This window comes from Geotrypetes seraphini, chromosome 3 (assembly GCF_902459505.1).
Source record: "Geotrypetes seraphini chromosome 3, aGeoSer1.1, whole genome shotgun sequence".
NCBI classification, from domain to species: Eukaryota; Metazoa; Chordata; class Amphibia; order Gymnophiona; family Dermophiidae; genus Geotrypetes; species Geotrypetes seraphini.
Genome location: NC_047086.1, coordinates 178,565,807 through 178,580,891, shown reverse-complemented (window position 1 = coordinate 178,580,891; position 15,085 = coordinate 178,565,807). Strand labels below are relative to the sequence as shown.

General features: G+C 43.5%; 1 protein-coding gene across 1 annotated transcript in view; it reads left to right on the top strand.

Moving 5' to 3' along the window:
• SLC22A2 (solute carrier family 22 member 2) overlaps window positions 1-15,085 on the top strand; it is a 61,384-nt gene that overhangs the window by 35,378 nt on the left and 10,921 nt on the right. Inside the window, exons 6-7 of the mRNA XM_033939159.1 lie at window positions 8,484-8,587; window positions 10,970-11,184. Of these exons, the coding sequence (XP_033795050.1) occupies window positions 8,484-8,587; window positions 10,970-11,184 (319 nt within the window). The remainder of the gene's footprint in view (window positions 1-8,483; window positions 8,588-10,969; window positions 11,185-15,085) is intronic.

Genomic DNA, 15,085 nt, shown 5'->3' with positions numbered 1-15,085 from the left:
AGGGTAGAAACCCAGTCTCCTAGCTCCCAACGCCAGATTTGCAATAAGTGTTTGGAAAAGGGTTTTACTACTGAGACCAATTTGTCTTTTAAATTAGTAGGGGTCTGTAACAAATGACAAATTTCCATTGAGGGATAGAAACCCTGTTCTAGGAAAGTAGCATGTCTATCCATGCCTAGTTCCCATTCTATGAGCACCGCCCAATAATTCCACTGAACAGTAGGCTCTGCTTTGCCCCCCTGCTCTTGACTGCTCCAAAGAACCCTGGATGCCAATCTTGAATGTTTTCCTTCCCGTATGGAAAATGGAAATGTTTGTTGCAACTTTTTCAGCACCTCATAAGGAACTCAAATTGGTAAAATCTGGAATAAGGAAAACAAGCAGGGCAGGACCTTCATCTTTATTATAGAGTTGCAGCCCCACCACGACAGCCATAGGCCCTTCCACCTGACAAGATCCCTATGAATCTGGCCACACATTTGCAACAATTATGGAAATACAGTGTATGTAAATCCCTAGACAAATAGATAACTCCAAGAACTATTTTAAGCTCAACAATGGTTCCTAAGCCTCTGTGATAGTAATGCCTAATATTTTGGATTTGCCCATGTGGACCTTAAATCCTGCCATTGCCCCATAATCCTGGAGTTCCCTCAAAACTACAGGAACAGTCAATCTTGTCTGTTGAACATACGAGAATAAAATATTGATTGAATGGGTGAGTGTTTGGGAGCAGAGCAAGAAACTATGGATAGTGAATACTTTGCAGTTTTAGGAATGAGTGGGGGTATAGTGATGGGTTGGGAGAAAGGGAAGGGAAAAGGGGATGGACTTGATAATACTGCCTTTCTGTTGTTACAGTCAAAGTGCCTTCATGTTTTGGATGGAATAATGAAGCTTCCCGGACGTTAGGACTCGGTCATTGCAAAGCAGGGAGACTATATTGAAGGATTGTAAAGAAATACTTGGAAAAAAAAAAGTAAAATATGTAAATTTAAAAAAATAGTGTGCATTATTTATGAAATGACCCTTGTATATAGGTACTTATTTTGTACCTGGGGTAACAGAGGGTTAAGTGACTTGCCCAGAATCATAAGCAGCTGCAGTGGGAATCAAACCCAATTCCCCAGGTGTTCAGATTGCTACAGTAACCATTATAAATAAGAGCAGATGGCAAAGGAATAAGAGGGATAAGAGAAGAAGGTAAGAAAGGGGGATGATGACGGAAAAGACAGACATAAAGTGAATGACCTGGAAGACTGGAGAGAGGATGATAGACATTAAAAAGGGATGGGGGTATTGGGGATGGGAGGAAAGGGATGGGTCTCTGAAGGGATTCAGGACAGAAATGGGGTTAAAAATATGGTGAAAGAGAGTCAATAGGACACAGGGTATAAGGTAAGAGGTAAAAGAATGGCCTTGGAGGCAAGGGGAAGGAAGGCGGAGAGGAATGGAGCTGGGACTGATAGGGTGACGAGATGCAGTGCAGGGTAGATGAGGGTTAAAAGGGTGAGCTCAGAGCATATGAATGGGGGACTGAGAAAGTGGGTGAAAAATGGGGGGAGGGAAGCACATAAGGGCTATGGGAATTCTGGAGAGGGAATGAGAGGTAGATGAGAAATGAAATGGACTAGAAGATGAGAGAAAGGGAGATAAAAAATGGAGAAAAGTGAAAAAACAAACAAACCATCAAATGAAAGATCAGTGCCAGACAGATGTAGAGAAGGAAAGAAAGAAAAGAGGCAAGAGATGAAATGGAAAAGCCAACCTGGAAAAGAATTTGGGAGAAGACTGACACATGGAAAGTGGAACAGAGACTGGGATCAGCCCAATAAGAAAAATAAAATGCTCACACAACAAAGGCAGAAAAGAAAAAGTTATTTTTATTTAATACTTTTAAAAGACTGAGATGTCTACTTTTGTGAAATGTACATTTTATTTAATTTGCACAGTACAGGAACAAATACATTTCTGTTTCTCTTTTACCAGTATTTGTACTGCTTATAAAGTCTGGTTTTCTTGGGGGTCTTTTTTTTTTTTTTTAAATGTGCATGTTTTTTGTGGTTCCCTATCTAGTATCACTTGAGGGTCTGTCTATGTTCTACATGTGTAACTGAGGTGAAATACTCTGCTACCATGTAGTTAGGGTTGCCAGATTTCTTCTTTAAAAAGAGGACACCTGGTCCTGCCCCCAGCTTCGCCCTATTTTGCCTCCAGCCCCGCCCACACACAAATCTCCTGTCTCCTTCCCCGAGGTCTGGAGTGCCTCTGCACAGACATCGACATGATGATATCAAGCGCATGCACATGTGCGTATAACACCATCATGTCATTGTCCATGCATGTGCAGAGGGCCTCCAGACACAGCCCCAAGCTTGGAGGACTTCCAACACCCAGACAAACTGCCGGGTTTTTGGAAATCCCTCCAGGCACCCAGCCAGTCCTCTAAAAAAAAGACATGTCCAGATTTTCCTGGACATCTGTCAACCCTACATGTAGTATTTGTGTAGGAAACCTTAACAGTTCAGCTCGTTCCAGCTTCCCAATAGTTAAGATTGTGACAGACCAAAGGTCCATCAAGCCCAGTATCCTGTTACCAACAGTGGCCAACCCAGGTCCCAAGTACCTAGCTAGATCTCAAATAGTAAACAGATTTTATGCTGCTTATCCTAAGAATAAGCAGTGAATTTCCCCAAGCCATCTCAATAGTGGCCTATGGACTTCTCTTTTAGGTAATTATCCAAACCTTTTTTAAACCCTGCTAAGCGAACTGATTTCTCCACATTTTCCGGCAACGAATTCCAGAGTTTTAATCATACATTGTGTGAATAAATATTTTCTCTGGCTTATTTTACACATTGAGCCACAGCCGCTTCCTCTCTGGTTTGTTTTAAATCTACTACTTAGTAGCTTCATCGTTCGAATGCCCCCTAGTCCTAGCGTTTTTAGAATGAATGAACAAGCAGTTCACATTTACCCTTTCCACTCCACTCATCATTTTATAGACCTCTCTCATATCACCCCTGAGCCATCATGAAAAGTGGTCTAATCCATCTTGGTTGTCTCAACTGGTAGAAGCCACTCCTTACCACCAAAGGGCCAAATCCAGAATGATACCCAAATATTTAAAACTGCTTACAGGTAGAAATTACTGTTCCAAACAAATTTAGTATTGATGATGGAATGGCCTGGTGCCCTGTCAGCCAGAATATCTTAGTTTTACTTGCATTCAAAATTAATTGATTTGAAGGACGATAATTGCTAGGTAGTGGTGACATTGTTTAGGTGATGTGGCTAACACGAGTGTAAGCTTTACACAAGATCAGATAATCACATTAATTGCAATTACATTTTTTCACACATGTTAAATATTTAGTGTGTTAATCGTGTTATTGACACAATAAATATGCAGCCCTAAAAATATTTCTTTTTCAAAACAAAAACTGAATAGGAATAGAAAATGTACTGTCCCAAATAGAATTAGAACCATAAACAATAATTTTTCGTAACAAAAATTTTACACATATACTCGTATATGCATGAACTGAAGAACTGCATAAAAACTACACATTTCAAAAAAGAATTGAATTAAAACTTGAATTAACGCTGCTCTGATGCTCAAAGAATTCCTATGAGAATTGGAGTAGTTACCTCGCCGGACCACAATAGAAACCCCTAACCCGGTTTAGTAATAGGAGCCCTAAGATAGTTATCAGAATTAGAATAAAATAATAAAAATTATCCTCCCTTTTACAAAACTGTTCTAGTTGCTACTGCACAGCAAATGCCCCAAAGCCCTATATATCCCTAAGGGCTTCAGGTCAGTTACCATAGTGGCCCACGCTATCGGGCTTTGTACAAAAGGGGGTCTATGTTTTATGACTGTATAAGAACTAGAATTTTATGTTAAATGCCTTAAATTACTCTTCAAAAGTGGTCCTTTTTGGAGTTACATAGACACTTTTTTGGTGTATCCAAATTTGAAAATGTGATTTCTAAATTGCAAGAAGAAAATTTTTGTGGGAATTGTCTTCTTCCCAATTCCCTGAGAACACTGAATACCAAGCATCAGCCCACTTCCCAAAACTTGGGCTCCTTTTACAAAGGTGTGCTAGGGCCTTAACGCGTGCAATAGCGCGCATTAAATTCCTGAGTGCGCTAGCCACTACCCAGTGGCGTACCTAGGGTATGTGGCACCCGGGGCCCATCATTTTTTGACACCCCCCCCCCCCCTCATGTAAAATTTTTTTTTTTTTTTTTTTTGCAATAACCATGAAATGGAATAAATGGTCAGAATAGAAACAGGCAGTGAAAATTTTCTTTTTTTTTTTTTTTTTTTTTCCAAAGTATTTTTATTGAGAATGGCAAAAGGTCCAGACAAGCAACCATGGTCTGTACAGAAACTTATACATTATCAAAAAGAACACAGAATGAGAGTAACAGCAACAACAAGCATGAACAAGCCTCTCCCAAGAGAAAATTGCCAATGAGAGGCATAGCAATACACAACAAAAGGCCAAAACTTGGGGCAAGCAAACAAATCCCACCCCAGAACCCACAAGAATAATAAGCCGGACTAGACCCTCAGCCATATTTTATAATGAAAAAACCCCCCACAAGCAACAACACCCAGACCGCTCACCAGACACACCAATCCGCACAACAAGCACCCAAGAAACACCCAGCCACCACCCAGACAAAACTACCAGACACACCTACCCCACCAAGCCCAGACCCAACCCCCCCTCCCCAGAGAGTGCAAGCGCAAAGTGGACCGTGAAAAGGGCAGCTGCAGAAGTGGAAAGCCCCAGATAAGTAGGTTAGCTAAAGAAAGCCCACAGATAGAAGAAATCAGGATAACAGAAGTTCCAACAAATGCTCCCACAGAAAATTTTCTTTTATTGAACCTCATTTATGTAACCATTATTCCAAACATAACATAACATAAATTATGTCTGAATTGTCATGACATCAGAAGTACATATGGAGTAGTTGCAGGTGATGCTTGGGACAGTTCTGATTATGTTAGTTTGGTTTTATGTGTTTTTTTAATAGAAGGGTTTTTATTTCTTTTTTTAAGGTTTTGTAGTTTGTGGTCAAGGTCAATAGGTTGTAGAGTTGGGGGTCAAGTGTTGCAGCTCGAATGGCTAGGAGGTTGTCGAACAGTTTTTTTCTTTTGACGTTTTTGGTTGGAGGGTGTGTGAATGGTGCGTGAGTTCTCCTATGTCTGTTTGAAGTGGATTGAATTATTTAGCTGAAGAAATTAGTTACCCCCCCTCATTCCACACACATTAATTCTCTTCCATTTTTGTTCCCATTATAAAAAAACACTGATAAGTTCCCAGGAAAAAAATACATTAAAATAAGAAGTGAAAACAAAGGCCCCTACAGATGAGAACATAACATAAGAATAGCCTAACTGGGTCACACCAATGGTCCATCATGCCCAGTAGCCCATTCTCATGGTAGCCAATAGTGCTGCCCGATTCAGAGAAAAATATTTCATTCGATCCGATTCACCCTGTTGAATCGATTTTTCGATTAGATTCACTGTTAATGACACCGCTTTTTAAGTTTAAACAAAGTATAACAATAAATTTCACAACAACAATAAATTTCACAAAGTACTTAAAAAAAAAAAAAATCACATTTTTCCATTAAAGCAGTTCTGGAGACATTTGCTTGAACAGTCTTTTTTCCCAGTCCATAAGCAAGCAATATGAAAAAGATTTCCTTAATTATCTACTCAAACATTTTTGCTATTTACTTTCATTGTACCTATACTATTATTCAGTAGAAAAAATGGACTTAACTGTGCAGGAAATGAATCTCCTCATACACCCACCATATAGTGCAAAAATGTGCAAAGGTCTGTTTTTTTCTTTCGATCACTACATAGCCTAATGCCACACAAGCAGCGCTGTTACAAACATATTCTGAAGGTCAATGCTAAGGTTGACAAAGTTTCCTTCCTTGGACCAGAAGGAGATACTGACAAACCACTGGAAGAGATTCTAAAACAACTACCCAGAAATAACACCCAAAGACCCACTCAGTGTGTGAACCAGTTGAGTGGAGTGGACTAACTGGGGGTGGAAATGGGCCCAGAGTTTGCTCAGCAGAATTTCCCAGACTACCTCTTCCTCTCAACACACTGACATGCTACCACCACCACCAACACTAGGAACACCTCACCGAGTATGCCAGCAATGCTTATAAACTTTATAAAACACATTATTATATTTTCTTATAAAGCATATATTTTAACTGAACTCAGCCTTGCCATTCACAAAAATAGAAAAGTTCCCATTTCAAGCTGTCTCATGTACACTTTTCAAATCTAACATATTGTAATCACAAAACAGAAAATAAAATTATTTTTTCTACCTTTTGTTCTCTGATCAATATTCAAATCTTGTTGGTCCCAGGCTCTTGTTGTCTTGCTTGCCAGGGTCTCCTTTCTCCGTGCTAACCATCCGTCTGCCATCTCTGTTCTCCCCTTCCGTTTCCCTTCCCTCTCCCGGAGATCTGGCATCTTTCCTTTTTTTTGTCTCCATCCACAGATTCACCTTTTCTCAACTCCCCACCACCCCAGGATCCACCATCTCTCCCTTTCTGTTCCCAACTATCCTCCTATCCAGTATCTCTATCCCCCCTCCACACCATCCCCTGTTTCCAAGTTCTCTCCCTTTCTGTTCCTTCCCTCCCTAAATCCCATTATGCACCATCTCTCTCCCACTCCTCTGTTTTTAGACCCATTATTTCTAACCCCCAAAGTCTGGCATATGCATGTATCTTTGAACCCCCCCTTCCCTCTCTCCCTCTGTGTACTTTTACACCAGGACCCCCCTCCCCCGAAGGTCTGTCCCCCCTCCGAAGGGCTACACCCCACCCCCGAAGGCCTGCACTCCCTTGAAGGTCTGCACCCCCCCGAAGGCCTGTCCCCCCCCTTGAAGGCCTGTCCCACCCCCTTGTAGGCCTGTCCCCCCTTTAAGGCCTGCCTGCCTGCCTTTCCCCCCCTTGAAGGCCTGTCTCCCCCTTGAAGGCCTGCACCCCCCTTGAAGGCCTGCACCCCCCCTTGAAGGCCTGTCCCCCCCCTTGTAGGCCTGTCCCCCCCCTTGTAGGCCTGTCCCCCCCCCTTGTAGGCCTGTCCCCCCCCTTGAAGGCCTGCCTGCCTTTCCCCCCTTGAAGGTCTGCACCCCCCCGAAGGCCTGTCCCCCCCCTTGAAGGCCTGTCCCACCCCCTTGTAGGCCTGTCCCCCCTTTAAGGCCTGCCTGCCTGCCTTTCCCCCCCTTGAAGGCCTGTCTCCCCCTTGAAGGCCTGCACCCCCCTTGAAGGCCTGCACCCCCCCTTGAAGGCCTGCACCCCCCCTTGAAGGCCTGTCCCCCCCCCTTGTAGGCCTGTCCCCCCCCCTTGTAGGCCTGTCCCCCCCCCCTTGTAGGCCTGTCCCCCCCTTGAAGGCCTGCCTGCCTCCCCCCCCTTGAAGGCCTGCCCCCCCTTGAAGGTCTGCACCCCCCCCAAAGGCCTACACCCCCCCCCGAAGGTCTGCACCCCCCTGAAGGCCTGCCTGCCCCCCTTGAAGGCCTGCACCCCTTGAATGTCTGCACCCCCCCCCGAAGGCCTGTCCCCCCCTGAAGGCCTGCCTGCCTGCCTGTCCCCCCCCTCCCCCTTGAAAGCCTGCTTGCCTGCCCGCCCGCCCCACCCTGAAGGCCTGATGCCCCGACCCACCCCGAAGGACCGCTCGCCCCCCCTGGCCTCCCCGCACCACCTATGAACAGCCGCAGCAGGATCGCGAAGTCAGCGTCGGGTACCAGCCCTAAGGGGGTGTTCCCGGCCTTGCCGTTCAGTCCCCCGCCACCCCCGAAGGACCGCTCGCCCCCCTGGCCTCCCCGCACCACCTATGAACAGCCGCAGCAGGATCGCGAAGTCAGCGTCAGCGATCCCTGCTGCTTCCTGCGCCACGGTCCCGCCCCTCCTCTGACGTCAGAGGAGGGGCGGGATCGCGTCGTAGGAAGCAGCGCAGGGATGCTGACGCTGACTTCGCGATCCTGCTGCGGCTGTTCATAGGTGGTGCGGGGAGGCCAGGGGGGCGAGCGGTCCTTCGGGGGTGGCGGGGGACTGAACGGCAAGGCCGGGAACACCCCCTTAGGGCTGGTACCCGGGGCGGCCCGCCCCCCCCCCCCTAGGTACGCCACTGCCACTACCTCCTCCTTTTTAGGAGGCGGTAGATTTTTGGCTACCGTACACTATAGCGTGCGCTAAAAACCATAGCGCACCTTCGTAAAAGGAGCCCTATGTCTAGTTGAGTTGCTTTCTCATTGCCCTCGCAGCTCATTTTGAAAATAGTGGACTTGAAAAATGCAACAAACAAACTGGATTTCTTACAAACGTTTTAAAAAAAAATTATATGATTGTTTTGAGCATAGTGCTTTCTCTCCACATATCTTTCAACAAATGATGTATGGGTTCTTTTCTTTACACAGTGTCTTAAATCAGAAGAAAGTGGAGAAACCCAGAAGCCTTCCTTTATGGACTTAATCAGAACACCTCAAATTAGGAAGTACACTTTCATTTTGATGTATATCTGGTAAGTGGATGTTACATAAATTGTTTTCATTTTGCTTGCTTTTAAAAAAAACAATTTAATTACTAGAAACCAGAGACCTCTATTTAACCACAAAACAACTGCACTGAGCATAAAACAAAGGTGACAACACACAAATTGATAAGGCTAAGTGATACAACAATCAGTACTTCTCAAAATATATATATCTTAATATAAAGGAGGAAAATATTTTAATAGATGTCACCAACATGGGTTTCCCTCCTCTTCGCTCCCCCCTGCGTACTTCTTCAAACATTTGCCGGTGCATGAAGCATCTTCCACCTGCTATTCACGGCGGCCTCAACTCCCTTCTGATGTCATTTTCTGGTCCTGTGAAGGAAGAGGAGGTGGAGAGATGATAATTAAAAAAAAATTTGTCTGGGTAACTCCCAAAGTTACAAATATTATATATTTGTATTTCACAAATAGTGGTATAAATATTAGAAAATCTAAAAAAACAATCAGTAAACCACTATCCAAAAAAGAATGATACCAAAAACTTTAAACTCACACTACAAGGTATGGTAATGGTGGAAAAAAGCCTCATACCTAACATGACCATACGTCCTGTTTTGAACAGGACCTGTTTTTAGGTAGCCTGTCCTGTTGTCCCCAAGCACAGCTTTGGGAAGCCTAAATGTCCCATTTTCAGAGATACGCAGGCTGACCGCCACCCGCTTGTCCACTACATTTAATTACAACCCCAGTGCCACAACTACAGGAAGGGAAGGGCCAGCGCATGCAGCATTGCACACAGCCGGCCCACAAGCCTTCCTCCCGATGTCAATTCTGAAGTCGTAGAAAAGGTCCAGGCCAGCGATTGGCTGGCCCAGACCTTCTCTCCGATATCAGAATTGACATCGGGGGAAGGCTTGTGGGCTGGCTGCATGCAATCGCTGCACACGCTGGCTCTTCCCTTCCTGTAGTTGTGGCACTGGGGCTTTAATTAAATGCAGCAGGTAGCGAGCAGTGGCGGTGGACTGGGGGGGGAGAAGGAAGCGGCAGTGGGTCAGTTTGGGGGCAGGCAGGCTTTGGGGGAGGAGGGAGCACTAAGGACATAGGAAGGAGGCACTGGGGTACTAAAGACATAGGAGGGAGGGAGAGAGGGAATAGAAAGGGACAATTGTTGGGCCTGAGTGCAGAAAGAAAGAAATATTGGAAGCACAGTCAGAAAGTACAACCAGAGACTCATGAAATCATCAAACAGCAAAGGTAGGAAAAATGATTTTATTTTCAATGTAGTGATCAAAATGTGTCTGTTTTGAGAATTTATATCTGCTGTCTATATTTTGCACTATGGTCCCCTTTTTCTAAACCATGATAGCGGTTTTTAACGTAGGGAGCTGCGCTGAATGCCCTGCATAGCTCCTGATGCTCATAGAGTTCTTATGAGCATCGGGAGCAGCACGGGGTATTCAGCGCAGCTCCCTGCGCTAAAAACGAAACAGGAAGTTGTAACCAGAAAAGGGAAGTAGATGTCCCGTTTTGAGGAAAAAATAAATGGTCACTTTACTCATACCCGGAGTATAGCACCATCTGGTGTCAGTATAAGGTATTCATATTACTCCCATTATAATCACAGGCAAAAAAAACACCAACCACCTTTTGATTTATTTTTTCTCTTTCTCTTTCTTTTCTTTTCCCTTTTTCTTCTTTTTATAGTCTTTTCTATAATCACTCAATACAATATCTCTCTTAAATATAATGTTCACTTAGCAATAAATATATCAATAAGTTTCAATAATAACCAAATTGGTAACATTCAATAGTCAAGAAACACTGTCCACTCTGTAGCAGCAAAAAATATATTCCCAAAAAGTTGTTTGTTACTTATCTTATACGCCGCATTTAATATGCAAACTGTCAGCCGCTTCTCCTTACACCAATGCGGCCAGCGTTTCGCGGTATCATATTACAAAACACCGCTGCTTCAGGGCATATTTTCATAGATCCGCTTCCTCGCTGCAAACTTGGTCGTATCTTTCAAACTTTTTCAAACTCAACAGTTTCCCAAAGTTATCCAGACAAAATCTTTTGTTCATCAGTCTCGCTGTGAGGCTTTTTTACTAAAGCTTAGCCCGCACTAAATGTTGCACATTCTATTTTATACCTATGAGTCAAATGGCACTTAGCACATGTTAATGTCTGTTAGCATGGGCTAAGCTTTAATGAAAGGGCCCCTATAGTTTTTGATTACATTAGATAAAGAACAGATAGATGGCTGTATAAAATGTTGACTTCATCCCCTCCATTTTATTTTTGAATCTTTTCTCCGAGACCTACCTCAGACCCTTTTATTATGTAATTTCAAAAGCTGGAGCAGCTATCTTTTTCTTTTTTTTTTTTTTTCCTCTGTGTCCATAGGTTCTCCTGTGCTGTGCTTTATCAGGGTCTTATCATGCACATGGGAGTTGCTGGAGGGAACATTTACCTGGATTTTTTTGTCTCTGCGCTTGTTGAGTTTCCTGCTGCATTCATAATTTTACTTACTGTTGAACGTATAGGCCGCCGCTATCCCTGGGCTGTGGCAAGTCTGGTGGCAGGACTGGCCTGCCTCGCTGCGGCTTTTATCCCAGATGGTGAGTTATGCATTTTCACTGTTGATTTGAATATTCCTAATGTGATTTTGTGCACCACCAGAAATAAAGAGGATTGAAATAATAAAATACATAAGTATAAAGCTCACAGGCTGAGACTTGGATGGCACTGGGACTGCACATCAGAATTTCTATGTCTTGTCATGTAGTTCTGCCTCAAAAGGCACAGGAATGGATTTTCAAAGACTGGCTATACCAAAATAACTAGGATTTGAGCCACAGCCAAAACGCTGGTCATTAGGTCCAAAATTATTTATATATTCAATTTTCTATACCATATTCCCAGGGGAGCTCAGAATGGTTTACATATATTTATTCAGATTCTCAAATACTTTTCCCTGTCTGTCCTGGTGAACTCACAATCTATCTAATGTACCTGGGGCAATTGGGGGGATTAAATGATTTACCCAGGGTCACAAGGAGCAGCATGGGTTTGAACCCACAACCTCAGGGTGCTGAGTAGAAAGTTGCGCGGGGACAGAAATCAAACCCATCCCCATCCATCCCCGATAGAATCAAACTAATCCTCGTCCATCCACACTAGGAGTCAAACCCGTCTCCGCTGGAATCAAATCCGTCCCCGCCCGTCCCTATAAACTTAGAAGTAGTTATTTCATTTAATTATGCTACTGAATTAATTGGGAAATATTAATTGGGAAGAATACATACTTTGTAAACGGGTTTCTACCAGAGCCTCTAATGTAAATATAAATACTCAGCTGATGAGAACCCCCAAGCTGTCAGCTGAGGACTTCCTCTGTAGTTCGTCGGGGGTCCCTTTTACCAAGCTTTGCAGGAAGCAGTAGCATCCCTGAGTCACAGATACTGACACATCAGTGGCTCATGGATGCTGCCAGTGACTGCTGCTCTTGGTGGAGGAAAGATCTGCCCATCTCTAGAGGAGGTCCTCTTTTGGCGGTGCTTAGGGATCCCCACCAGTCACAGCAAGGGTCAGCAAGTACTTCAACACTGTAGAAATAAAACCAGAAATGCATTTTCTTTTCTTTTGAACACAATACAAAGACATCTGCTATATACATTTTCCAAAGCTAACATATTTTAGTCAATAAATTCCATTTTTTACCTTTGTTGTCTGGAGACTTATTTTTACATCAAGTTGGTCCCAGTTTCTTTTTTCTGCTTTCCCATCTTCTGTAAATTCTTCTGTTCAAAACAATGCTTCTCATCTTTAAGACTTTATTATACAATGAACCACAATTTATTTCAAAATCATTAATCCCTTACACAACCCAACGTCCATTACGATCATCGGAACAAAATCTGTTAACAGTACCGTCACTGAAAATCATAGGTACACGAAGAGCTGACACGTTTACAGTAATGGGGCCACAATGGTGGAATGCAATTCCCCAGTATATCAGAATGGAACAGGATATCACAACTTTTAAAAAATTGTTAAAAACGTATTTATTTAAAGATGCTTTTACTTCTGACTGACCTAAAAACGCTTTTTAATATAGGCTTGAAACTTATTGTTTTATCTTTTTTAAATTACTTACTTAAAGAGTCTTTTGAATTTTATAGCGTTCACTTCCTTTAAAGACAGATTAGCTTGTGTTCTGATATAGTTAATCCTATCCTCTTGTTTTTTTTCCTTTTTCTCCGAACCCACAGTGTAACTTTATGCTATTCCTTACCCCTCATGTAGGTTTTATATTAAGTGTAATGTGTAATTTGTCAATATTTGTTATATTTTAGCCTCTTGAATACTTTTATTTTGTTAATGTACATCGCCTAGAAATTTTGTAATAGGCGATTAATCAAATGTCCAATAAAACTTGAAACTTGAATAAAACTTCTGTTGCTGTCCATTGGTTCCTTCTACCATGGTCCAGCATTTATCCCTCTCTCGTCCCCCGGACCATGTGTAGCATCTTTCACCCCTGTCCACCAGCCCCATGCCCAACATTTCTCCTTCTATCACCTCTCTCCAGCACCATGCCACATCTCTCTCACCATGCCCTTCACCACTATGTCCAACATTCCTCCCTCTTGCATCTCTTTCAATCTGTCCCACTGTTCCCTTTCCACCACAACTTTTCTCCCTCTCATCTTTCTCTTCCCTACTATCTGTACCTCACTCCCTCCCTATGACCAAAAATTATCCGCTTTCTTCCATTCCCCATGTACACGACCATCTTTTTCCCTCTCACTGACACACCCATGCCCAATTCTCCCTTTCTATTCCCTCCCCCACCTCAGCATCTTTCCCTCCCTTCCTCCATCCTCTCTCCCAAGTTCATGCCTTCTGTGTCCAAAATCGCACTCCCTTCCCCCCTTCTGTGTCCCACATTTGCCTCCCACATTCAAGTCCAGATACCAGTAAAAGCAGGGGTTGGAGGCAGCTCGAGCGAGAGGCTCATCTTTTTTTTCTGCCTGCAGCATGCCACATGATACTAAAGTCTTCCCCCAACATCAGAGCTGATGTCGGAGGAGAAGGCTTCGTGTCAGTCATATGCAGCGTGCAGGGCCTGCTGCCATACGAAGAAATGAATCATTTCTTCACAGGGCAGCAGGCGCTGCACGTGACTAATGCAAAGCCTTCCCTCCGACGTCAGCGGGAAACTTTGGGTCGGTTACGTGTGACGTGCTGCAGGCAGGAAAAGAAGACAAGCCTCTCGGCTCGAACTGCCTCCAACCCCTTGGGATCCCTGAGGAGGGTCCCCACGGGATACCTGCAACCCAAGGGGGTGTCCCCATGGGATCCCCGTGACCCTAAGGGATCCCCATCATCCCTGTTCCCGTGCAGCTCTAGTGGCTATCACCTTGATCTTGAAACCCGGTAAGTATTCTCATCAATGCCAATCTTATAGGCTAATTTCTCTATCAGGGGTTGATTATAAGCTTTTTACAAAAATTTTGGCCACTTGTTTGCAGTAGTACTTACTTGATTTAATTCATGAGGATCAAGCAGGTTTTATTAGGGGTAGACAAACTTTTGCCAACATTTGAAGAGTCCTTCATTCTATTCAGGTTGCTCGAGGCACGGATACGCCGATGCTTTTATTATCTCTCGACACCAAAAAGGCATTCGATGGAATTTATTGGCCTTTTTTATTTTCTGTTTTGCAGAAGATGATTTTTGAGGGGTCTTAAGCCTAAGTATCCTTTTCATTAGGCAACGAAAAGTATAAAATATTTTTGGATCAATATAACTAGGCGAGTGGATATTCTTTATACTGCAAATCTTCCTGCTAAAACTCAGGAGTTATTTCAGCTTTTGGATGAATAGGAAGGGTTGATGGTCTCTTGGAGTGGAAGATTTCAGGCTATTAAAATGATTCTTTTGCCTAAATTGTTGTTTTCATTTATGGCTATTCCGCTTCCATATCCTTGTTTGTTTTTTTTCATCATCTTAAGCGTCGAGTTTATCGATATATTTGGAATAAGTGGCCTCCTCGAGTTTCTGCTACAGCGATGCAATATCCTAGGCGGAAGGGTGGGATGGGGATTCCAGATTTTTTTCTTTATTGCAAGCAGCGCACCTAAGGATTCTTTTTGATTGGCTGACTCATTCTTCTAAATTGTGGGTGCAGTTGGAACAAAATTGGATTTCCTCTATCCCCTTGTGGGCAGTTCCATGGTTGCCCCTCTCTTCTATTTGAGCTATTGCTCGTCGAACCCCTGTGGCATTTCAGGGCATCTTGGACATCTGGGGAGCAGTTTGTAAACAGTTTTTTCTGGATAGGAATTTTTTTTATTGATAGGAAATTTTTTTTATTGATCTTTGTGGGTTATGTGCCTGGTTTTCAACCAGCACTTATGACAGTGCTTTTTTGAGGTGGGGAAAAATGTGGCCTTTATACCTTGGGCAGATGTGGTTTCTTTTCAAATTTTGTAAGATGAGTAAGGACTCTTTTCG